Source organism: Mauremys reevesii, linkage group 19, assembly GCF_016161935.1.
Source record: "Mauremys reevesii isolate NIE-2019 linkage group 19, ASM1616193v1, whole genome shotgun sequence".
Classification (NCBI taxonomy): domain Eukaryota; kingdom Metazoa; phylum Chordata; order Testudines; family Geoemydidae; genus Mauremys; species Mauremys reevesii.
Genome location: NC_052641.1, coordinates 20,076,936 through 20,102,868, shown reverse-complemented (window position 1 = coordinate 20,102,868; position 25,933 = coordinate 20,076,936). Strand labels below are relative to the sequence as shown.

Sequence of the window (25,933 nt, the reverse complement as noted above, 5' to 3'; positions counted from 1 at the left end):
GATCAGGTGCCACACAGTGGCAGCCTGGCTAATCAGCCTAGCAGGTGTCATTACCTAAGTGGCATTCCCAAAGGCATATTGACTCCAGGGCATAAAGTCCTATGCCCTACTTAAGCCTCATGTTAACAGCTGTGTGCCAAGTGGTGCACATGGTTTCATGGCAAAGCTTGTGCCTTGGGGTGAATTTCATGCAGGAAGGTGGCTCGCACACGCTTTGGGAGGGGGAAACTTGCCCGGAATTCCCTTCTCTGGGTGTGATACAGGCTTAACATTTGAATAGCACCTTGGCCTACTGGGACTTAGTGACCCTGGAAAGCACCACACAGGCATAGGGTGGGACAAAGCATTGCCGGCGAGGTCATGCTTCATAGCATCACTACAGCCTGAAATCACTGCTGTGCTCCTGGGAAATTAGAGCCACTCCACAGTGTCTGCTCTTCCCCAGCATCTTTCATCCATGGAACTCAGACTTTACCAGCTTTCATTCATTTAGCCTCAGCACTCCTGAGGGACAAAAATCCCTGCATTGCTGATGAGGAACTAGAGAGAGTGACATGCCCAAGGTTGCACTGTAATCTGCGACAGAGCCAGGAAGGGGATCCTGTGTGACCAAGTCCTGTGCCTTAACCACAAGATCAGCTAATTCCCACTCCCTCTTGGGTGCTATGTGAGGAAACAAACATCACCTTTCTTGTTGTCAAAGACCAAACACTTACAGGAAAGCATATTCAAACGAAACTTCTCCTGTTTGTGGGGCCAGAAATAAACATGCCTAAATCTTTTTAAATGAGAAAAAATATAACATTTATATTTAATCAAACAGTCAGAATCATTCAGGTACAAAATAAACCCACTGATTCAACAGTATTGTCACCTCAGAACCAGTTAATTGTCAACCACAAGCATTGCCACAGCATTAAAAAACACAGACTCATGTTCTGAACTGGGGACAGACATTTATATAAATAGGCTCCAACACAAAAAACAAGCAAGCATTCATTTTTAACGCCTGTTTCCAATAGTCTTCTCCCACCTTTGTCCATGCTGCTGCCAGACTGTAAGAGTGTTAGAACAGAATCAGTCTGTGTCAAGGAAAAAAAAAAAAAAAAGACTTCCGTCTCTAACTTTCCCAATTAGTGGTTTTAAATGAGAACTGTAGTAATATACAGACTTGGCTAAGTGATGGGAAAAACAGTGCAACCGTTTTCCTCTTCCCCAGAACTGCAGAGTCAGTTTATTTGAAGCATCACTGGTCAGTAGTGCAAGGAACAGCTGCTATTGCCACGTCTGAAAGCAAGCTTCATTCAGAGACTCCTGTAATAAGAACACATTCACCTCTCATTAGTCACAGGCAGAGTTTCTAAAGCCATTTAAGAAAAGAATCAAAAAGAAACGAGAACAACTCCATGAACTGAAGAGGGATCAAGGCAAAAAAAAAAAAATCTTTTCACTTATTTGGTACCTGTCAACCAAAAGCTGTTGGTGTTTTTTACATTGATCAGACCACAGCACCTGTGTAATATGGTGTTAGCCCTGTGAATACAGGCAAGAAAACCGCTTGCCCTGCAGAGTCTCTACGGTAGAGACACGAAAAGCATCCAACTCCCCAGGCCCTCTGAGAACTAAACAACACTTATTTTGCCCAGCAGTGGCTTGTGGGTGATCTTGCTCACGTTAGAAGCACTGCCTGATGGAGACCATGTGCTGCACTCTATTTAAAAGTCCATCACTCTGGCCACTGAGAATTTAAAAATAGAGAACATCTGTCATTGCTAGTGTAGGACCTTCAGTATCTTTGCTCCACTGTTGCAGAGTCAGCCAGACATCAGACAAAAGCAGCCCAAGTGAACCCCCATCACCAGAACTCTGTAAGGCCATCAGCAAGGGGAACACAGTAGCCAGGGTGTAGAGAAGACACTGGAACAATGTTTAAGCTCTGCAGCAGGAGCCAATAGCTTTGAACACATCCTTCAGACATTCCTCTCCCCAGGAGCTCACTCCTCCTCACCTAAACGCTCATCCTCTGTTTGGGTTTTTTTGGTTAGACTTGTCTTATCTTAGCAACCAATCGTGCAAAACTCTCACTATCAGTTGCAATGCCTCACAACCAATTCTCACCACTGACTGCAAGGATTCTGGGTTGTTGAGTCCATATGACAGTGGGCCTGTCTCTCTAAAGCGGTCCATAAATATAAATGGAAGGGTAACAACCTTGATGAATGCAGTAACATCAGATCCCTCCTGTAAGGGGTTAATCAGTTGGCACCTGACCAGAAGGAACAATGGGGGAAAGAAAATACTTTCAAATGGGGGATGGGGGGAAAAAGAGAGGTTGTGTTTGTGCTCTTTGTTTTTGTTCCCTCTTGGAACAAAGAGAGACCAAGCAGGTAACCCAGCTCCTACTGAAATGATACTTACAATTTCTGTAATTTTAGATGTAATAGCAAGGAAATGCATTAGATTATCTTTTGTTTTAGCTTGTGAATTTTTCCTGTGCTAAGAGGGAGGTTTATTCCTGTTCTGTACCTTTGAAGTTGATCCTAGAGGGGAATCCTGTGTGTTTTAAATCTTTTTATTACGCTGTAAAATTACCTTCCACCCTGATTTTACAGAGGTGCTTCTTTTACTTTTTTCTTTCTAATAAAGTTCTTCTTTTAAGAACCTGGGTGGTTTTTAGGACACTAAAACACCAAGGGTCTGGTCTGTGCTCACCTTGTTAACCTATTGGTTGGTAGATTATTTTCAAGCCTCCCCAGGAAAGGGGGTGAAGGGGTTTGGGGGAATATTTGGGGGTGGGGGGTAGGGCTCCAAGTGGCCCCTCCCTGAATGTTTGTTTAAATCACTTGGTGGTTGCAGCAATATCGTCCAAGGACAAGGAAAGGAATTTGAGCCTTGGGGAAGTTTTTAACCTAAGCTAGTGAAATATAAAAAAAAGTTTAGTGGGTTTTTCATGCGGGTCCCCACATCTGTGTCCCAGAGTGGGGAAGGAACCCTGACAAAAGCACTGTATAAACGTAGCATGCCTTGTAATTACGGTCTTTACTGATCACGACTAAACAAATGACTTCAGACCGGCATGCCCACAGGGAAGGTGAGACAGGCCTGTTTCAAACCACTGATATAGGCCTTGAGTCAGGATTCCCCAGCTATTTCTAAGCTGTGCCTCACACAAGTGCCTCTCCAGGTCTCTCTCCTAAAGCGAGAAATAACGGCTTCACAGCGGAGTTACTAACATTTCTCCGCATGCTTCTCTCACATCCGCTTCCTCCTCTTCCTGAAGCGAGTACTTCTCCTGGTTCGCAGAACTCTGGCCTCACCCACGTCAGCGCCGGAGCCTGAGACCGATTGCACAGCAGGCGCTTCACCTCCAGCACCCTGCAACATAACCAGTGATAGGGCATTACTGCAGGCTGAAGATACTTGGGATCGCGGGAAGGACCGGAACCTTCTCCCCACAAATCATTCAGAGATTCTGGCAAGGCTGGGAAAGAATGGAACAAAAATACCACTCTTTATTACCCAGATCATTAAAAGCACAACGTGAGGCCCGTTCCCCTCGATCACACAGCCGTGCCAGACAGCATGTGTTCTCCCAATAGTGAGGAACATTACATACAGAGTGTAGTAAAAATTCATCTAGTCAATGCTCAGGTGTTTCTTCCTGGGGACAGTGATACTGCAAGGATTCAAGCTGGAGCCCTGCTTTTACAGCAGCTCCCTAGCTCACAGCCTCTGCCTGGCTCCGTGGGAACGATTCCTCCTCCCACACATGATGATTTTGCCACTGCAGCTGGGGGTCAGGCTGGGGCCCTGCTGAACAAGGGGCTCCAGAGTGTCTCAAAGTGAAAGACACTTCCCCACCCCAATGCAGCCACCTGGACCATGTGCACATTCTAGCAGGTAAAGGGAATCCAGTCTGACTTCTCCCCATCAGCCCCCTGCTGCTGAAATGAAGCCACTCCAGCTGAATGAAGGTGGGCGGGCGGCAGGACCTGTAAGTCTTTGCCCACCCCTAGAGCCATTTGAGAGCTCCTCCTGGGTACGACCCACTGTGCTTCGTACCCCAGTATCAGCTTGTGGGGCTGACGCAGGGGGCAAGCCTAGCCGCAGGTTCTTCCCTGAGGAGAAGAGGCGAAGCCGGCACTATTCTAACACCCTTCTTTGATCAGCTCTTCTAGGGACTGCCAGTAGCAACATAGGAACAACGGAATAAGGATCAGGAGGGCCCAAGAATGAGGCATAGTCACCATCCACAACTTTGGTGTTACGGAGCTTCATCAGGAACATCTCTCCCCCAAAACCCCTTCCATTGGACAGGCATACAAGCACTTGGAAAACCCTAGTCTAGTCACACGTGACGCTGTGGAGTAGGAACCTCACATTCTACATAGGGACACAGGTGCTCTTCTCCTTACATCCTGGAGATGCAAAGACCACCGTTTTACCTATCCACAACGTAAGGAATTCTCAGACACACCCAATCCTGCTAACCCAAGCTTTCCTGGGAGAGGTAAACAGCTGCAGGTCTTCCCCAAGCATCCTTCTGCTTTGCTCTACTGTAGTATCCACCAGCACAAGACGAAAAGGAGGAGCTTTATGGGAAACACCACGAATTCTGTAAACAGGAGCTTTCAGAACAGGGCTAGAAACAGGGTTAGAAGTTAAAGATCATTGTGTTTTAACACTATAAAGAGAATTTAAGTTACTGAAAGTCTCTCTGAAGATTGCAATCAAGAAATGCACTATTGCGAAACCCTGTGCCGTCATGGCTACCAACAGCCCTAACCCAATTCTCCAGATTCCCTCTGACAACCTTCTACAAAGCAGCTCTGGGTTTACATCTGCAGCCCCGTGAAAATCTAGGGGTACTGTAAACTAACCTGAGCTTCATATTTAACAGACCCAGAGACGCTGCACTGACTATGCCGTACCTACTGACTGGGTGCTCTGGGAAAGAGGGCTTTGGCATGCGTGGGAAGGAGTGGCACATAATCCGGGTCTAACATGTTGCATGGAAACTTGATTTATTTTTGGGGGGGGCGGGGGGGGGGGGGACGAGAAGAGAGGATCCGACTTCCGTGGATGCAGGGTATTGCGTGGAGCAGGGAAACTTTCCCCTAGTTCTCAACCAGATAAATCCATGCTTATTCAAAAAGGGAAAAAAAAAAAAGAAGTTACAAGCCAAATCCTGGCCCCACCAAAGTCAATGGAAGTTTTGCCATTAACTCCAATAGGAACAATTCAATGCTTTGACTTTACCTGGTTAGTGATGTCAGCATCCTCACTCCCAGGGACAATGCCAGCTGTGCTATCCAAGGGTACTTCCGCTGGTCCTTCCCCACAGCTTTCTACCTCCATCAGTTCCTTATCAGCAGAGGACTCCTCTTCGTCACTCTCTGAACACTGCTGCCAGCTGCTGGAGAGAGTCGTAGTCACAGAGGGAGGAGGCAGAGTTGCTAGGACGGCTGGGAGAGTAAATGCTGCTAAAAACCTGGCTTTCAGCAGGAGATAGGCAGGGTTATCACTGAGTTTCTGCCACACCAGCGCTCTGACAGCTGGCAGATCAGGCCCAGCGCCCCCATCATTGCGCTCTTCAGAGGTCCCGAGGCACGACACACGCTGCTCCAGTGTCTTCTTCTGCAGAAGCAGCCTGGAGAGCGTTTTCAAGTTGCACAAGAAAGGCGGCAAGTAAGCCAAGCTGGTTTCCAATGGGGGCACCGGGATGCCTCGCTTCCCTCTCAGCCACTCCTTCACCAAAGCCTCATCCTCAAGGGAGAGAAGGTCGACGTCCAGGAGGTTCTTTTCGGGACTGGGTGTGGGCAGCCCAGGGGGGTTGTCCACTTTTGGGGTGCTCTGTGGCTTTGGGAAGATTGGCCTGTTCCTGGTTACCTGTGCACCAGGAGCATCTGAGTTCTCTACTATGTTGTTACAGGCCAGAAGCTGATCCTGCCTTTGCACCAGGCTCCCTTCCAGCAGGATGTTTGGATTGGAGGCGGCTCCGGTGAGTGTACTGCAGTTATTGCTCTCGCCCGGGCCAGGGAGACCTGGTGAGCAGAGCAGGTCAGCCCATGGAGTGCTTGCAGGAGGCTTCGCTTGGGGCAACACCACAGGGATGGGGTGCAGAGCTGCTCCTTCATCTGGAAGGCTCGCTGGAGTTGCACTCCTCTCTCCAGAGGAGTCAGACATCCTCGAGAGGCTGTTTAAAGACGCAGGAGCTGGGGGAGTCATGCTGGGTGAGTTGTGCCCAGGATCCAAACAGGTTACAGATGAGGAACGAGTGGAAGGGTTTAAGCAAATCGTCTTCCCTGAGGGTGCCCCTTCCGCTAACTGTGGGCTCAGCACTTGTGCACCCGTGCACCCGATGGGAGGGTGACTTGCTTCAGGTGGCATCTGCGGCACTCTTGGGGCAGAGGTCTCTCCAGTCTGACTCTGATTTTTGGCAGCACTGCCTACAATCCCAGCTGCAGGCTGCTTCCCTTGGCTCTGAACACTCACCAATGCTTGTACCGAGGTGGGGATCAAACCCTGTTGCGTTACCACCCAGGTGATGGGCATGATGTTCTTGGGAACCACGTGAGACCTTCTCTGGGGAGCTAGGATAGCAGGCAATAGATTGATTGCATTCTGCTGTGACCTGATCAGTGCTGGGGCACAAGTCGTGGATGTGGAGGGAGAGGTTTCCTGGGGGCCTGACTTCACGGCGGCAGGGTTCAGAGAAATGGCTGAAGATGGCATCAATGCAATCTGCTGTGGCACGAAGGCATGGTTTTGCAAGACTACAGGTGCTGAGCTGCCACTGAATGCTTGAGCTTTCTTGCACCCCTGGGACAGGCCGTTCTCCCCTGCACCCATGGGTCTGTCCTGAGAAGCCTCACCTTTGGACACATCTCCCAAAGCTGCCTCATTGAGCTCTCTCTCGGATTTCGCTCTCCTCTCGGAGGAGCAAGTGCTCTCTGCAGATTCTGGGGCTGGAGATGAATGGTTTCCGACAGGTTTGGGAGAGGAGACAGAAGCCATGACAGGAGTACCTGGAGGTAATGACACTGGTACACACGCTGCCCGAGCATTCCTGCTACCTGCCAATCCAGCTGTCTGAGGCTCACTTCCTCCTTGTGGGGCAGGAATTACCTGCTGCACAGGGTGCTGGATTATCACAGAGGGCGAAACCAACACCTGGGGGGCAAGAATCACTGTTCTCTGCAAAGCTTTCTTAGCCCGGGACTCCCGCAGCCTCTTCTCCCTCAGTAATTCTGAGACGGTTTTAGGTTTTTGCCTGGGAGTGGGAAGAGCAGGGACATCTGCTGACACAGCTGCAGGGTTCTCCTTTGCTTTTAAGGTGACGGATCTCCTGGCTCTTTCCTTTGCTGGGACCTTCTGGGAGCGGGGCTGTGCTGGCAAGCCTTCAGAAAGAAGAGATTTTATCAATGCTTTCAAAGCCGAATGAGGCTTTAAAAGTCGCTCTCTAGCTATTAAACCATAAGGTACCTTAACATGGTAAGTAACACACGGCTGCCATTCATGCTAACAGGGAGCTCCGGGGGACTCTTAGACAAAATGTATCTAATCTGCCCTGTTCTGAGGGCCTCTTAAAAAAAAAAAAAAAAAAGAGTGACACTCGACTCCCAGTAATGAGGAGTGAATGTAACTATCGTCCCAGGAGTCGTGGGCAGAACTTACTGACAGAACTATATACCATGGAAGGGAACGCCCGCTCAATCAGGTCAATATAACACCAACATTCAGCACCGGTATTAGACCGCGCCAGGGTGCTCTGCCAGAACACCCAGCCTTCAATAGCACTACAGAGCTGATGTCACAGCATTGTTGGACACCCTGTCCCTCCAGAATCTTTGCCCTTCTTTATTAAACGGCATCTTTCTATGGCCAGTAATGGAATGATCAAATACAATCAGCTTAAAAGCCCCCAGAGAGTAAAATGAAAAGTGATTTTGTTCTTGAGGCTTTTATCACATTAGATTGAGAGTCGTATTAGCCAGTGATTAACTAAGCACAAGTCCCTGTATACTGTGAAAATAAATGGAAGTGTTAGGGTAGGTACCTGAAGAGTTCTTGGAACTGCAGGAGGGCTGCAAAAAAGGGAAACAGATTATGAATTGTGTTCTTGGGATATTTAGAGATCAGATACACGGCACTGAAGTAGAGGGCACTCATATTGTGGGTACATCATTTCTCCAGATGTTTCTGGGAGAGCTTTGTACTCCAGCAGGAAAACAGGATTCTGGCAGCTATACATTGGCGCATTAGCAGGAAAATATCCTCAGGACATTGAAAACATATGTCAGACGTGGACCCCAATAAAACTAATGATGTCAGTGCAGCTGTGCAGGTTGGATTTCTCTTATCTTCCCTTCTACTGACACCACATGCCTCTTTAGAGAGTTTGAGCAGCAAGTCCACAGGACTTGGCCTAGAATGGGAGTCAGAACTTCTGGTAAGAGAGACACAAACAATCCTCCTTGGTAGATGTTGCTGTTCTTGGAGCCAGTTGGCACCACTTTAATCATTCAGCCACAGAGCATCAGCTCGTGAAGGCAAGGTCCCAGCTGACCCTTTCATTACTGTGAACACCAACAGCAAAGACATCTTCACTATTTCCCCATTAGCTCCCAGGCACTACTGCAATACAGATAAATAATTGTTTTATTGCCTGCACATACAGTATGGCGGGGATGCATGGGAGAGCCTAGTACCAGCTTTTGAAAAGAGAATCAGCAGCAGCAGACCCAGCAAGCATAAGGTCTGCAAAGGTTGGACTGTCTAGACAAGCCATTTAGCCAGTTGTAATTACAAATTCACAACAGCCACTTCCTCTTCTAATACAGCATTTCACTAGTAGATCTTACAAAGCTTTACATAGGGTAAGTAACTTTTACTAACCTCATTTTATAGCTGAGGGAAAATGAGGTTAAGTGACTAGACTTTGGTCACCAAGAGTTAGTGACAGAACTGGAAACCCAATCCAGGTCTCCCACTGCCCAATTCGGCGCCCTATCCACTCAGCCACATTAACACTGGTTTTAGTCTCTCCTCTGTGAGAAGTACAAAGCAGCAATACATACAGCTTCCCTTAACACAAACAGCTTCCCTTAACACAAACAGTCGGTGATTTCCACCCAGGCGCCCCGCACAATGGGACAGGGTTTGAAACACACAGTACCTTCTGAAGTCGCCTTGTATTCCCAGCCATGGACCTGATGAGGTCTGACTGCCTCATCTTCCTCTCACGAATAACCTTCATGCAACCACTAGTGTCAATCTGAAAGAGCTGCAAGGAGATGAAAATCTTATGTTAAAGCTCAGCTCGGAAGAGAGGCATTCTGGGGGTGAAGGGGACGACACCCTGCAAACAGGAGACATTTCGTTTGAAGAACCTCAGGGCCTTTTTTTGTTGTCACTGGAAAGAAGCTAGGTAGTATTTGGTTCTTTGTATTGCAAGATTTATTTTTTAAGCTGAATTTACAATCATGGCTTCTCTACGTGGGCCATATAAATACAGCGAGACGTAATCATTCGAGAGCAAAATAAGTGCCAGTGATGGATGTTAAATATCTATCAAATACAAGTATAAAAATAACTATGTTAAAACTCTGGAGTCCAGTTAATGCAGCGGTGCCCACCTGAATGAAGAGCGTGAACACTGGAGTGCTGCCCAGTGTGACTGTCTGAAGCTGTTCTTGAATAACAAGAGCTGGAAAAAAGAATCCAATGTAAAAAAAGTTAAGTGAACATTCACATACGTCTGCAGAGGGTATGAGCAGCGCCCCTCCAATATTAACATTTGAGGAGCTGAATAACGACACTTGCAACTCACTCTGCTCTTATAAAAGCCTCTGGCAAAAGAGAATCCCCTCTGTTAAGATCTCAGAATGACCATATATTTTGAGTAAATAAATGAGCATAATTCCCTGCCTCTCGATTAACAGAGACTCCTGGATAGGAAAAAGTACTGCCTCAATAAAATCTAACCTACAAAGGAAAAGTGTCATCTAGTGGTTAGGGCAGGAGACTAGGAATACAACTCCTGGGTTCTACTGCCAATTCTGCTGCCATCTTGCTGTGTGACATGGGGCTACCCCTTCTCCTGTCTGGGTCTCTGGTACCTGTACCGTAAATGGTAAGAGGTAATGCCACTTACCCTACACCTCAGGTGGTCAAAGGTGCTTTGAGATCCTGAGATGAAAGGTGCTGTGTCCTAAGGCACAATCCTGGAGCCCTGTTTAAGAGTCTGGTGCCATGCTTGTAAGGGGTGGGGGGGAGAGACAGGGACAGATAGAAACCTGATGGGGTCAATGGTACCTTTTGTCTGATGGGACGCCACCCTCTCAGCTCTAAAGGTGCAAGGCAGTAGGACATTGCCCACCCACGGAGTCACTGCCATCAGGAGCCTCCTCTCCAGATACTTTCTGTGGAATTGCTCTTTCTGGCGACGGTACCGTTTCTCCTTAGTGGTCTGTAATCCCTGCAGCTCCTGGCCGACTGACGTGCCCGGTGTCACTCCAGAAGCCACTGCTGAAGCGGAGACATAAGGCTTCCGTAGCCAGTCTTGCTGTATGTGGCAGAACAAAGATACAAGATCACAAAAATTCAAACCAACAGCTATAAATTAGCAGATCTCCATGGAATTCTATGGAACGATGCCGATGTATGCCAGTGGAGGATCTGCTCCAGTGGGTTTTTATTCCATTTTACCAGGACACTGGAGTCAAAACACTTACTGTGTGTTAAAATAAAGGCTGCAGATTAGAAGAAAGCATATACACCCTGGACTTCTTACCGGGGCAGGGGTTATAGGTCAGACCACCAACATTAAATGATTATAGCAGAGCCATAAGATTGCTCAGGTTAGGAATTGAGAGTACTGTTATCCTTCCCTTTCCCCTTCACTTTCTCTTCACGAAGTGCATCAACATGAGTTCCTAACCGCGTCCTTAGGGATGCCAATATTATTAGTTACAGGGCACTCTACTATTTCAGTGTAGATGGGGACAGGGCATAGTTTGTAAGCAGCTGACCAATTAGATTGATTGTTTTGCCTCCCTTGTTAATTGCACATTAGCTACTTATCTTTTTATCTACACAGAACTCAATTTCAAATGCTGTTCCCTATGGCAGGATCACACTGGATAAACCACCAGTTGAAACACTTGTGGGTTTGGTCCTTCACAGAGGATTAAAAAACAAACTCAGCTGATCACGTGCACGCTAAAGCGAAGCCTTCCATCGGGGCATATAAATGAGAAGTGCAAGGCACTAAGTTTAGTGGCGAGCACATGGAACTCTCAGTCCTAGCATTGTTTAAGTGCGTAGCCTGGTTAGGTATATGTTTAGAGGCAGTCTCAGAGCTACATGCATCATTGGCCCTTTAACAAGAGCTCAGACAGGAAATAGGAGTGTGGAAGTTAAAGTTGCTTTGGAAATTTTACTCCCTTCAGTCCATCGTATGGTTTATCATGAAGAACATCTGGAATTCCAAACAGATTGTCTGTGCTATTAGCAGGGGAAGCCAGAACCACCAAACAAAAAGGCACTTACGCATTTCCTCTGAGAACAGGTATTATTTCTTAGCACTCTCCTCACATCTTCCAGGGTAACCTTTAACACTTGCTTTCCTCTTATGGAAGCCTAGAGGAAAGTATATAAAAGCCATAAGAATGACCATACTGGGTCAGATCAATGGTCCATCTAGCCCAGTGTCCTGTCTTCCGACAGTGGCCAGTGCCAGATGCTTCAGAGGGAGCAAACAGAACCGTCTCAATTTCTGGCAGTCAGAGGTTTAGGGACACCCAGAACATGGGGTTGCATCCCTGACCATCTTGGCTCAGACATTGGTGGACCTATCCTCCATGAATTTATCTAAGCCATGAGCCAAAACAAAAAGTTTACAGGATTAAGAGTCTTGTGAAGAACTAATCTGCACTGCCAGCTAGATATCTGCATTTTCTCAAAGTAACCAGCTCAACTTTCATTTGTTTCCAGTTTAACTTTGTCTCACACACTAGCCCAGTGCTGCAATGTTTGGTTTGCAGATGCATATAAACTTTCCTCTGAAGTAACAAAAGAAAAAACATTAGGAAACCCAAATTTAGGACCATTTTGACCCACCTGTTCTGCTATTCTGGCTTCATTTGGGGGAGGGGGGGAGAGAGAGGGAGAGAGAAGAGACACAAACCTGAAACTTTTCCCAGAGAAATTGGATAATCAAAGTCACCACAAGACACACTGTGTAAAATTTTCCAAAGGCACCTCATCCTGTTGGGGTGTGGTGAAGTTGTTCAGGAAAATAAAGCAGTATAATTGATTGAATATCAAGCCAATGCTACACTTGACAATTTGATTTTCCAGAACAACCTCGAAGAGTATGACCCAGACAGTAACATTACATTTTTCCCCTCGAGTTATGCAAATACCTCATCTGCATTGAAATGAAGAGAGGCTCCCATGGCCAATATACACTATCGTTTGTTAGCTTTTAACCTGAAATGCTCTACAATTTATACTAACACATCTCTGTGCACAGAGGGCTCTTTCTTGACCCCAGTAATACCATCATCTCTGGGGTGGAGGGTGGCAGCTGTTTGACAGCCACATGAAGCCACAGTTTGGGCAGGAAGTGTGTCATGGCAGAGTGAATTGACAAGCAGAATGCAATTGATGACACTGGCACTTGGCTAGGACTTTGAGGTTAACACCCCATTCTTACAGGAAGTGCTACGGAGGCCTTGAGGATACCAAAAAGGGCAAGGCCTTGGATTCTACATTTCATCCAAAAGGTGGTCTTCCCAAAACAGTGCCCCCTATGACACACGGGGCAGTGGTCCAGTAATGATTCAGAGAGGAAAAAGGGGCCATAATCACCCACACCACTTGCCTTAACGGTCTCCCATCCGATCTGATCAACACTTCACAGCTTGAGCTTAGTTGACAGCCCAACAGTACAATCTTTTTAAAGGAGAAGTAAAGTGCTTACCTCCTTTACCAGTTCTTCTGGATCCTTCAAATTGAGGTCAGTAGAAGGTGAATATCCAATACCTTTCAGTATGGTACTTAACCCTGCTGAATCAGTTGGGACTCTGGCCCTGCGTCTCCTAGCAGACGTAGCTGGAACTCGTTTTAAGCGTCCCTTTACATAAGCACTTGTGGAACAGTAGAGGGAGGAAATCAAGTGTTTGGCTTTCCTGCAGTTGGCCGGATCTGTCCTCGTTGGGATCCACAGGTCAAGACCAGGCACCGTACCCCTGAATCCTGAGGGGGGGTCTATTTCTCCCTCAGAACTATTCATTAGCTCCGGCTCTGAATCCTCGCTGCTGCTCTCTGAAGAGGTGGAACTGCGTCTCCGCACTCGCCTGCGTTTCTGAAGGCGTTTCCTGGGGCCAGACTTTTTCTGTTTAGCATTAAAAAAAACCCACAAACCCAACAAATAAGAGCTGACAAATATTCACCACTGATTTGTGTGTCCCCCATTTCTTCTTCATTAGAGCTGGAGGCAACCAGCTGGCATTACATACAAATGCTTTAGAGGACAGCACGCCATCAGGAAGGCATAGTTTGCCAGGAGGCAACCCCACTTTACAGTCTCTGACATAATTCACATGCTACTTCTAGGACCAAAGCCTTTTATGAGTTCAGAATTCCTTATACAGAGGCAAGTTCTAACACCGATTTCTGTCTCCAGCAACAAGGCTTAATGCACCAAGTGGATACACTGACACCACAGGTCTCTCTCGTCTTCACACGTTTAGGTTCTATAAACCTTTAACCTTCAGGACCAGGGGCCAGAGTTTAATAAGAGCTCAGCATCCAACAGCTCCCCATTCAGGATCTGATCCTGCAGCACTGATGTTAATGGGTATTTTCCCCACTGGCAAATAAAATCATGCCTTAAGGTACCTAAACATGTGGCCAGATTTTCAAGTGTGTTCAGTCCCCATTGAAAATCTGGCCACAGGGTGTGTCTACACCAGGGGTCTCAAACTCAAATGACCCCGAGGGCCGCATGAGGACTAGTGCATTGGCCCGAGGGCCGCATCACTGACACGCCCCCTTGCTGCCCCTGGCCCCACCCCCAATCCACCCCTTCCATGAGGCCCCGCCCCTGCCCTGTCTCTTCTCCACCTCCTCCCCTAAGCGCACGGCTCCCCGCTCCTCCCCCCTGGCAGCCCGGCCCCGGCGGGTCCCGGTTCCCTCCCCCACCCCCCGGCCCCGGCGGGTCCCGCTTCCCACCCAGGCCCCGGCGGCTCCCGCTTCCCCACCCGAGCGCATCTCCGGCGAGGCCTGAGCTCCGTCCCGCTCCGAGCCGCGTGGTGAGGGGGCGGGGCTGTGCGCGCCACGCCGAGCGCACCGCGCCGCCCCGGGCTCCCAGCCCCGCCCCCTCCCCACGCGGCTTGGATCGGGGCGGGGCTCAGGGGCTCGGACGGAGACTCAGCGCTCTATGCGCCGAGGCTCCAGGAGAGGGGCGGAGGCGGGAGCCTCCGCTTTTCTCTTGGGGGCCCCTGCGGAGCCCGGGGCCCGGGGCAAATTGCCCCCTTTACCCCCCCCTCTGGGCGGCCCTGGGGAGCTCCGCGGGCCGCAGGGAAGAGCTCCGTGGGCCACATGTTTGAGATCCCTGGTCAACACTGCATTGTAATCCCACATCTGTGGGAACCAGGCTTGTGGACTTGCTGTTTCCAAGCCCATGCTTGAGTGTCCATATGGCATTGTAAATTCGGGCTTACAATTGCTGGACTTGGGTCTCACGGCCATGCTCATGTGTCCACACCGCACTACACCAACTTTCTGACTCAGGTCCACAGCTTGAGCTGCATCCATGCTTCAAAACAGCAGGGTGAGGATCGAATCACAGTAGGACCTGGGCTCCAACCCACCCCCCTATCAGGGTCCTAGGGCGTGGGTCCTGAATGCTCACTGACTTGTGTCAGATTGACTTTTCACAGTCTTTTCTTAAAGAAGATGGGTCTATAGCAGAGGTCCCCGCCATGGTGCCCGCGGGGGCATCTTAATGCACCCGCGTCCTGGCCCCCGGGAGAGCACCCGCCGAAATGCCGCAGGGTCATTTTGGCGGGGACACCTCTCAATGACGCCGCTTGCCATCGACAAGTGACGTCATTGAGAGGCATCGCTCCTGAATTTCAGCAGGGACGCCTCTCGATGTCACTTGTCGATGGCAAGCGACGTCATTGAGAGGCGTTGCCGCCGAAAATCGGCGGCATTTCGGCAGGTGCTCCATTGCCGCACTGGTCCTTTGGCTGGTGCCCACCAGCCAAAAAGGTTGGGGACCACTGGTCTATAGCATAGCAGAATGTTGTACTTCAAAACAGGTCACTTGATTACTGCAGAGGAAAAGGAAGATAACCCACTATACCAGATCAGAGAGTTACAATACCTTAGCCCCAATCAAGGCTTTCCATTTGCTGAGACACTGGGAGCCAGTTCTGTGTGGTAATTCAGAAGCTATTTTAGTCCAGTGACCTAAGGAGATAAATAGTTGGGCCATGTTAATATCTTAAATTAAGGAAAGCAAGTCCCTCTCTCACCAGATTAGACTCCAGATAATATTTACTTATAATGTTCAGGGAGTTTTTCTTCACTGAATAGTAATACTTTTAAGATGTGCTATAGATGTGGTGGCTGACCTAAGGCTAGTCAAAAGTGTGTGTGTGTGTGTGTGTGTCTTTACGATCATATTTTATTACCTTTTAAAATGTTTCTCTCTCCCATGCCTCTCTGTGAAAGGCCCAGAGAGAGGACACTGACCAGGTATGCAGGGAAGCTGAAATGGACCATATGCAAAGTGCTGTGAAATGCACAAAGTACATAAACTGGAAAAGTGGGTGACTGTTCTTCTCTCTAATCTCTTTTAGTTCCAGTAATCCGAGAGGTTACCTGCGTCCAGAGTAGGCCGATGTTCAGAAAGTAGCATGATCTTTAAAGGGACACAGTCCCTTTAAAGCAAGTGCTTTTTACACATAGTCAGAGTTTAAGGCCAGGAGGGACCACCAGATCATCTAGTCTGATCTCCTGTCTAGCACAGGCCACCACCACCACACTAAATCCAGCCTCCAAAATTAGACGAAGGCGTTACAGCCCACAGGAGACTAGCCCATTACGTGCCACAGGCTGAGAATAGAAGGGACAGAGGTGTCCGAGACCCCCACAATGAAAAGGAAGGGAGATACACCCAGAGTGACCTGTCCCTATACACTGCAGGGGAAGACAGAAAAAACAAACAAGGTCACTGCCAATGTGATCTGGGGGGAAATTCCTTCCCAATCCCACATATTGTGATCAGTTAGACCCTGAGCATGTGGGCAAGAGCCAGACAGCCAAGCACCTGAGAGAGACAGAATGCTTGGTGCCACCTCAGAGCCATGGCCTACCTTCTGCAGTGGCCATGACTGATGCTTCAGAAGACAACCACAAAAAAACCCAAATACATTGTGGGGAGGTGGGGAAAATCATGTTTATGTGCGTTCCTGAAGCATGAGCTTTAGGAACATAAGACTGGATGTGAGCCAAATGAAAAGTGCTATACAAATGTTATGTAATTTCTTGTCCAAAGCCACAAAGAGTCCGTATCAGAGCTGGACCAAAGCTAGAGGAATCCCTAGTTCCCAGTCCTGTGCTCCAACCTCTCTTTGCCATACACTTGTAGCTGGGGTTAGAAGGTGGAAAGAAGGTTCCCTTCCAGTAATTACTATTAGAAGAGGGAAGTGTATAGCTGCCTGCCCAAAAGCTTCTGTACTGCCATAAGATCTTATCCTGAAAGAAAGTAATGCACAGGGGAGCCCATTTATAGAATTCTTCTGGTCAACTTCACAAGCAGGGGGTTTCAGTAACCAGGACTGCACAGTGCACAGAAACAATTCAAGACTTCTTTATGTAAACAGTCTCCCTATTCCAGAGATCACTACATGCAGGCCATACCATACATGGAAGATGGCAAAATGCATTTCTCAGTAAGAAGCAAAGCTCTCCAGTACCAACTGCAGGATTTTAATTAAAGGGGGGGAAAGGCAGCTCAAACCATTACAAGCCCTTAAAGATCATGCCACAGTGGGGGGGATGGGGGGACGGGGGGACAACCTACCTACACCATGTTTCTCGACCAGTTCAATTAACTTTTCTTTTTCCTCTAAGCTCCACCTGCCTTTCTTTACGTCGTGGTGTAATGCATTTAAATACCTAGAAAATTAAAAGATTTGATACAAAGTTAACGGGATTAAATGTTCTCTTTCATGAGACATGTTTCTAAAGTTAAATGAAGAGAGTAAAATCAGTGGACCCCTTCCTTCCCCATGCAGTCCCACATGCCTGTATCCTTGACACTGCAGCTCCATTGCTGGTAATGCAAGTCCTTGGTTCTCAGCAAAGATCCCAAGACCCACAATTAAGGAGTAGTAAAGGCAACACAAAACTAGATACATTTCAGGTACAATTGCTAATTTAGAGCCTAATCCTGGAAGGTGCTGAGCACCTCTAACTCCCCACATCAGTGACAGATCCACAAGAGTCACTGACTACACTTTTCATAGACATGCATAGAATAATCAAGCAGTGAAAATGTGGAAGGGGATACACCGAGATTCCTTCTGGCCTCTTTGTTCTACGTAGAATATAGGTTTTGAGGGGTTTTATTTGTGAAAGGTGCACAGAGGAGCTAGGTGCATGTATCGTAAAAAAATTTTTTTTTATTTTTTTAAATACTGCATCTTTATTACAGGAGAGAACTTGGAAGCAAGATTCTTTTAGTCACTATACAGACCTGTCTCTGCATTGAGCGTCACTCCTTCCTGGTACCTCTGTCCGAATTTTATACCAGTCACGTTCTCCATACTTAGCAACTGCTGCCAACAACTTCTACATGAATTACACAAAGAAAGATTATGTTGAAAATGCATCCAAGTCATTCTAAGTTAACAAGTCTCCACTGGCTGGAATCTTTTGGGAATTACCTAGCTATATGCATCACACCCTGCTTTTAATTCATTCTGCCTTCATTAGGTCTGTGCCCTCCCAGTCACACCCACCCTCCCTCCCCACCCCCAAAGAAGACACAGCAAATAGAGATCCATCACAGGAGGACTTCAATTTTATCATTGCTGAGCTTTGGAGTTACTCAGAGAGGTCATGCCAGATCATTTATGCCCCCAAATTAATTTTATTTTAAAAAATACCCATAGAACTTATTTTAACTAGTTTGTTTTCAAACAAAAAAAACAACACTGCTACACTGGTCTATGCATGAGGAAGAGGAAAACAGACTTGGCATTTCAGCCTTAGCGAAATACAGCCAGAGCAGACTGGACGCTCTTCAGGGGAGAGTTATCTACCTCTGGGTTTGTATAGCACCTATGCCATCTTTGTAATAGAGATCACAACCTGCTTCTGTGCCTGGATAAAGTAGGAAGACAGTCAAGTGTCCACAGAACACTAATTAAAGTTAATGTTTCACTAATGAACCCAGCAGAGATTGCATGTTTGTCCATTTCAGCTAAAATGGGCTCAAGACAGAAGCAGATATGTTAGTCTCTACTATAATTTAATCTGAAACTAGGCCCCGTGACTCCACGTGAACTCCTAAAACTTCTGAACTGCCTCTTCTGGTTGCTTTTTCATGTTCCACTGATTAAAACCTCCAAGACATGTGGCTATTCAGCAACAGAACAATGGAATGGCTTAATCTAGCCACTTTTTGTACCATGTCATTTTTCTAGCACTAGAGAAAAGCTAAAGGAACTTACAGCATCTTCCTCTGGCGTCCAGAATCCTTTCTTTAGGCTGGGATCCACTCTCTTTGTCCATCGGTAAAGTAACTGCATAGAATCTCTTCCTTCCATGTAATAGGCAACTAGAAATTGAAAGAAATATTTAAATTCTGCTTTTAATACAATGCTTCTAGCATTCTTATTAAAGCACATTGTAGTTACAACTTAAATATTTAAGTTCTCAAACACAACTGGCATGCAACAAGAACCGAGAACACACAGTGTGTAAGAAACATTACCATTGATACTAGAATCATGTGCATTACATACATACACTGCTCACAACAAATCTTGCAACACCTGGGAGGTTTTGCACCCAAGTACTGACCAAATCCATCCTTGGAAGATATGATAGGCTACTGTCACCAGGTGTCATGATTGCAGATGAGCCTTTTAAAATTAAAGGAGGCAAGTCCAAGGATTGTATGAAATTAACTCCACCTCTCCAGAACAGGGACCATGTCACCTTTTGTATTTAGAAAGGGTGCCGCACATTGGGAATATCACTGAAAACAAGACCTTGGAGAATCAGGCTCTGTGAGTACAAGGGATCACTTACTCCATGAGTACAAGCCTTGGAGATTACTTACTTTTCTTGTAAGGTATGTGGCTTCCTACTCTCATTTCTTGAACGAGCTGTAGGAGCATCTGGTCCTCTTCTTTTGTCCATTCTTTCCTCTTGAAGTCTTTGTTGTAAGCTTGAAACTTCTGCAGGCATTGGAATGCACTTCGGTTTGTCTTAATAAAAGAACAAAAAGTTACTTAGATCACTAGGGGCATTTTGACCTGGGAAAGAGAGGGTTGACTCAATCTGGCATGAACCTGTGGTGGTTCAAATCCAGTCCTTTTAAGTATTATTAATACTGTGGTAGTGCCAAGTCAGGGACCAGGGCTCAATTGTATGAAGCACTATACACAATGAAAAGACAGTCCCTACCCAAAGAATTTATAACAGAAGTTTAAGACAAGCAAGATAACCAGTGTATACAGCAAACAGAGGGGAGCACCAGATGACAGTGATGTGATTATAATCATTGTCAATTAATGGTCCAACACTAACTCCCACTGATTCATTATCTTTCTTCCTTTCACAAATTAAGGCCAGAAGAGCTGATTATGGTCATCTAGTCTGACCTCCTGCACAACACAGGCCATTGAGCTTCACAGCAATTTCTCCATCAAGCCCCAACCTTGTGGTTGAGCTAAAGCATCTGTTAGAAAGACATTTGATCTTGATTGAAAGACTTCAAGTGATGGAAAATCCACCACATCCTTTGGTAAGTTGTCCCACTGGTAAATTACCCTCCCTGTTAAAAAGTTGTGCCTTGTTTCTCACTTCGAATTTGCCTAGCTTCAACTTCCAGCCACTGGATCTTGTTATGCCTTTGCCTGCTAGATTAAAGAGCCGTCTTTCAGAACTCTTCTCCCCACATAAACTGATCAAAGTCACCACTTAAACTCTCCCTGTAAGGCAGGTTTTCCAGACCATAACTCATGGCTCTTTTCTCAACACTCTCCAATTTTATGACATCTTTTTAAAAGTGTTGACACTGGAACTGAACACCGTGCTGCAAGGAGTTCCCTGCTGCTGCACAAATGGCAAGTTATTGCAACCCAAGTGGGGCAGTGTCACGGAGTGTGGGGGAGTCAGGGCCCTGCACCCCCGGGCTCCCTGCGATTCACCAGGGCTCTCAGCCAGCCAGTAAAGCAGAAGGTTTATTTAGACGACAGGAACACAGCCCAACACAGGTCTTGCAGGCACAGATAACAGGATCCCCCCTGTTAGGTTCATCTTGGGGCCCCAGGAGCCCCATAGCCCTCTCTGTCCTTCCCTTCTTTCCCCAGCCAGCTCCAGTCTGCCCAACCCCCTCCGGCCCCTCCTCTCTGCCCAGCTTCTTTCCCAGGCCAGGAGGTCACCTGACCCCTTTGTCTCCAACACCTGCAGTCACACCTTTGCAGGGGAGGTGCCCAGGCCATCAGTTGCTAGGAGACAGAGTGTCAGGCATTCGGTTGCACTGGCCTTTTGCTTTGCTAGATACTTAAGAACTGCACACAGCATTCCCAGCCCCCAGTACAAACAGTCCCACTTCGTCACAGGCAGTAACACAGTTAGCTTTCAATTGACACCGCCTGGAAAAGTGTCCTGCACAGACTGGAGAGTGTGTTGACATGACTATAAAGTGTTTATAAAACCCACATTCACAGCACCTGCCTGCACTATGCCTTGCTAGGACTCACTTGGTTTATCCATTTCCTGAGCACTACAATGAACTTTCTTTTTCAAAACAGCACCCCACAGTACGCCCACTGCTTCAAGCCACTTCTTAGCACTGACTGCATTATTTTCAAAATCTAACCCTGGGCCTCAAATAAATATTCGGTTCATAGTGGCAAGCACCTTACCCCAAGCTCCTGGGCTATAGTTTGCCAGTCCAGACAATTATGTTTCGCAGCTATTTCCTTTAACTTCTCTATCTCCTCTTCATTCCACTCACTCTTGTTGATGGTTGGATGCTCCCAGTTCTGCCAGAATTTCCTTAGCTCTTCTGCGTTGCGACTTCCATCAAACTAAGAGAAACAACACAAATTGGCTCTCCCTTCAGGACATTACTGAAATAGCCTAGCAAACTGAGTGAGATTGATGCAAAAAGGCTTATTTCTTAAATAAATTTTCAAATATATTTTGCTGTTAATCTTTGCGCAAAGAGTTGGGTATTTTCCATTGGCATCTAACTTTTGAACCCCTTCTACGATGCCAAGTCTCAAACCTGTCCCCTCCCCCTTTGAAACAGATGGATATTTGGAAGTTAATCAGGATTTGTGTTTCAGACCTTTGAAAAAAAGAGTGACGTGTTAAAGGCTGGGTTCTATCTCTTTTGTCCACCCAAAGTAGTTCTTTATTTCACAATTAGTCCCACTGAAATCAATGGGGCAACTTGCAGAGGAAGGGAGGTAGAATCTGGGTCTAAGGGTAGGTATACTTATCGCGCGGGTCGACGCGGTGAGTTCGACTTCTCGGAGTTCGAACTATCGCGTCTAATCAAGACGCGATAGTTCGAACTCCCCACGCGCTCCGGTCGACGCCGGAACTCCACCACCGCGAATGGCGGTGGCGGAGTCGACCTTGGAGCCGCGGAGTTCGACCCCGCCGCGTCTGGACGGGTAAGTCAGTCGAACTAAGGTAGTTCGACTTCAGCTATGCTATTTGCGTAGCTGAAGTCACGTACCTTAGTTCGACCCCCCGCCCCATAGTGTAGACCAGACCTAAGTAATTACTCTACCAACTTACACTGATGTTGGAAATCTTCTCCCAGTCATGTTCATCCAGTCTGTTTCCTAATAAGGCCTCCTCTGGCAGATGGCTAAAGCAGGGGGAAGGAAGGAATGATCACATCAACCATTGGGTCTCTTTCTATGCCTAATCTTGCTAAGCGTTGTACACCTCCAAATCTCATTACATCTCCCATTGAAGGCAGCGACTCACCAATTCACAGGATCAGGCTCTTAATCACTGTTAACATGATCTGACACTGGCATTTGCTTCATCTATTTGCCTTCCCTCTCCCACCCCCGCACACCTGCACAGTACAGTCTTTCTAGGGACAGATGCTTCCTTTGTAGCATCAAGGGCCGTCAGCGAACAGCAAGAGAAGATAAGCACTTGTGTTTGTTAGGCTCACAGCATGTCACGAGACCGGTTGTATGGGACTGAAGCAACATGAGATTGGAAATCATTCTATAATTAAGACAAAGGGATCTAAGGGCTTCAGGCTCCCAAGTCTCTCTGAATTTCAATGGAAGTTGGTTCCCTAATCCCCATAGGTCCCTTGGAAAAAATCCTCAACTCTTTGTGATTAACGAAACATGCTGTGTTTAGCACAATGGAGACCACTCCATGACCAGGGCTCCTAGCTACCACGACAACACAAATAAATAATAGGTACACACAGTGTTTAACTCCCTTAGTATACTGTAGCTGCCAAAGTTGTAATACACCTACCATACAACTTAGACTTGTCTCTAAATCCTCTTATGGAATTTAGAGTATTTCTAACTAAGACAGTCACTTAAGCTATGTATAAACTGTATTTTCTCTTCACAGCACCCAGATGTGGCAATGCCCGAAGTAAGGTGACACATTAATATACTTTGCAATAGGGGCGATGACAGGAATTCAGAAAAGTGCTGGCTATAAATGTCTAAATTATAAAAATTAACCAAGTCCAAATGGCACCTATTTAAATGTGCCTCATTCACACACACATGTACCTTAGCACATATGGATCCTTGATGCTGGCTTTATAGGAGTTTAACTCTACCACAATTCTGAAATGCACTATACAGAATGTGTCAGTACATTCTAACCTCAACGCAGCTAAACCAACAGCTTTTGCTTGCAGCACTTCAGTACTGGCAGCAGAAGTCATTAAACAAAGCAGGACGCCTATATTTGCATATTAATACCCAAAACACTCTACAACGCTGCAAGGTTTGAACACTGGTTTTGGAATGGTTTGCAAGCCAGAATAAGGCAAGGTTTTCCCAGCTTAAGTCTGTTGGTGTCTGAGCTTTACAAAATGTCTTTAAGGGGGGAAAAATCCCTAGAAGAGGTAGTGTTCACTTCACCCAGAATATAAATCCTCTCACTTGATCTCTTCTATTTCACACTCTGCTTCTTTGACTTGCTTTTCCAAAATCTTCTTTTCCATTTCATTCTTGGCTTTTTCCAGTTTCTGATTCAAATAGTTGAGCCTGTTTAAGGACATTTCCAAGATTATTAAACATGACTAAACAGAAGCAAGGGTAAGTATTATAAAATAGTGTTAAAGCTGGCAGGCTCAAAAGCTGGGTTTTTTCCTCTGTCATCCTTATTCCACAGAGCTTATTTCAAAATTCACCTAACGCTTTGCATTTGTCCCCACCTTCCAGAAAACAGCCCCACAACCAGACACTCTTCCACATAGCAGACCCACTGCTCCTGCTTTGCCTCCTTATCTATACCAAGTGCGAATCTACAGAACAGGTGACAGACCAAGTGCTTTCCCCACCTCCCGCAAGTTGGATCTAAGAGGATCTGCAATGGCTGCTGCGGTGGCAGACACAGAAGCATGCCAGGTCCGTGGCTCAGACAAGCCATATCCCCCGCAGGAGCCAAGTGCAGGATGATACTGAGTAGGAACAAGAATCTGTCTCCATGATGCTGTTCAGTTTATTCTAAGATGTACAGCTAGGGCTCAAAGGCTACACGGTAGCCCTCCAAACCTAAATGTTGCAGTTCCTGTAATAGGATTTTAGGCCATATGATTCTATTAATGGAAAGGGCTGGATGGCTAGGAAATGTCTTGGTACTTGTGAGGTATAAAAGTGAACTCCCAGCCTAATGATTATATTGCAGATAATCAGCAAGTCATTCATATCTTGACCTATGCTCCCCCCCATTACTGGCTGACCATCCCAAGCCCAAACACACAACCCTCTCCCTGCTGCTCTCTGTAACCTCACTGCAGGTGGCGGTAACTGTGCCAAGGCATGCACTTGAGAGAAGGGAGGTGGAAATGATACCAGCTCTTAGTCACTCTCCTCCCCACTGTCTAATCAGCCATCAAATCCTAGAATACACTTGTCTCATCAGCAGCGATGGGACTTCTTATGCTTTGCTTACTTCAGTAACTTTGGCTGAAGCAGACGCTGCAAACGGTCACTTATTACTGATTTGTTCAGCAGGCTCTTCTCTCTGCTTTTCCCTGGGGATAAAATACAGATGAGGGCACCAGAGTCACTAATACAAGGCCACCTCCAATAAGCAAACCCACTGGCTTCAACCACCACTTTAAAGCATCTCCAAGGTCTCTTGGAAACGTCCACCTGCATTATGCCCAGATTGTTGCTGGTTCCCTCTGTGCCTAGAAGCACAGAGAAACAGGAAATCTGGGCTCTATTCCTGGTTCCATTGCTAACTTGATATGAGAGCCAGCTCATGGAAGAGCATCACCGACTGCATCCCCAGCACCAATTCCATAACACCTAGGTGCTGCCATCTGAGTACTGACCTGGCACGACCCTGCTTAGCTTGTGTGAGCTAATAGGACGGCTGCACAATTTAACATGCAATGCATCAGGGCATGTGCAAGGGAAGGGAAGAGCTGTGAAACTATCAGCCATGCCAACATTCAAGGCTAGCGGAGTTTAGCATAATTCAGAGCAGTCCCATTTACTTTTAGCGTCCACACCATTTCCATTAGTGGCTTCGACGCAGAACAGTGTGAACACTGAAGAAAAACGAGAAGGAAGATGACGGGGAAAACCTCAGTGAGTTTGCCAAGCCTATTTAGAACTTGGAGCAGCGCACACAGACAGGAGGTTTCTTACACTTTTTTATAAGCAGCTCCTCAAAGGATTTTATGCCTTGTGCTGTCTTTTCTCGGGTATCTTCATTGGCAGGAGGGCCCTAGTAAAGATCAGAGATGTTAGAAACAGCACAGATGTTACATTTTGATTGAGAATTCAGCTCATTCCCAGAGCTGTGACACCAAAGTGCTATAAAACAGACTAATTCAAGACTGTGCATTCGCACTCTCCCACTGCACAGGGCATTTTACAAACTCTAGTTCAGAAGAACTCCATGAGGAATGGGCATGCAAGCAGCTTTATTCCCATTTTATAGATAGGGTACCTAAGGGAGTGAGAGTTAAGTGATTTGCCAAAGACTACCGACCAAGTCAGTGGCACAGCTAAGATGAGCACTCGAGTTCCTTTCTTTCTACCCAGAGCTCAGTCCACTCATCCATGCTGAGTGCCTCGCACCAGCTGAGAACTGGGTGGAAGAGCGCTTTGGGAAATGGTATGATAGCTCAGTGGTTTGAGCATTGGCCTGCTAAACCCAGGGGTGAGAGTTCAATCCTCGAGGGGGCCATTTTGAGAACTGGGGTAAAAAAAAAATCTGTCTGGCGACTGGTCCTGCTTTGAGCAGGGGATTGGACTAGATGACCTCCCAAGGTCCCTTCCAACCCTGATATTCTATGTGACAACTGCCCACTCCAATTCAAAAAGCTGTGTGACCATTTTGGATAAGGATTAATAAACAAAGCACAGTTGTTATTATTTGTATTACAGTAACCACAACCAAGGTCAGGCCCTAGTGGGCTAAGACA

At 46.9% G+C, this 25,933-nt stretch overlaps 1 protein-coding gene across 1 annotated transcript in view; it reads right to left on the bottom strand.

The window, feature by feature from the left end:
• Nucleotides 1-936: 936 nt before the first annotated feature.
• Nucleotides 937-25,933, bottom strand: part of SNAPC4 (small nuclear RNA activating complex polypeptide 4) — a 32,169-nt gene continuing 7,172 nt past the window's right edge. The window contains exons 6-24 of the mRNA XM_039507180.1: nucleotides 25,152-25,230; nucleotides 24,445-24,526; nucleotides 23,430-23,534; nucleotides 22,072-22,144; nucleotides 21,186-21,350; nucleotides 19,373-19,520; nucleotides 18,759-18,865; nucleotides 17,780-17,874; nucleotides 17,105-17,199; nucleotides 15,401-15,486; nucleotides 12,989-13,402; nucleotides 11,554-11,643; nucleotides 10,318-10,567; nucleotides 9,639-9,709; nucleotides 9,179-9,286; nucleotides 8,060-8,087; nucleotides 5,260-7,400; nucleotides 3,234-3,375; nucleotides 937-1,314 (exon numbers count right to left, since the gene is read on the bottom strand). Of these exons, the coding sequence (XP_039363114.1) occupies nucleotides 3,253-3,375; nucleotides 5,260-7,400; nucleotides 8,060-8,087; nucleotides 9,179-9,286; nucleotides 9,639-9,709; nucleotides 10,318-10,567; nucleotides 11,554-11,643; nucleotides 12,989-13,402; nucleotides 15,401-15,486; nucleotides 17,105-17,199; nucleotides 17,780-17,874; nucleotides 18,759-18,865; nucleotides 19,373-19,520; nucleotides 21,186-21,350; nucleotides 22,072-22,144; nucleotides 23,430-23,534; nucleotides 24,445-24,526; nucleotides 25,152-25,230 (4,260 nt within the window). The 3' untranslated portion in view covers nucleotides 937-1,314; nucleotides 3,234-3,252. The remainder of the gene's footprint in view (nucleotides 1,315-3,233; nucleotides 3,376-5,259; nucleotides 7,401-8,059; nucleotides 8,088-9,178; nucleotides 9,287-9,638; nucleotides 9,710-10,317; nucleotides 10,568-11,553; nucleotides 11,644-12,988; nucleotides 13,403-15,400; nucleotides 15,487-17,104; nucleotides 17,200-17,779; nucleotides 17,875-18,758; nucleotides 18,866-19,372; nucleotides 19,521-21,185; nucleotides 21,351-22,071; nucleotides 22,145-23,429; nucleotides 23,535-24,444; nucleotides 24,527-25,151; nucleotides 25,231-25,933) is intronic.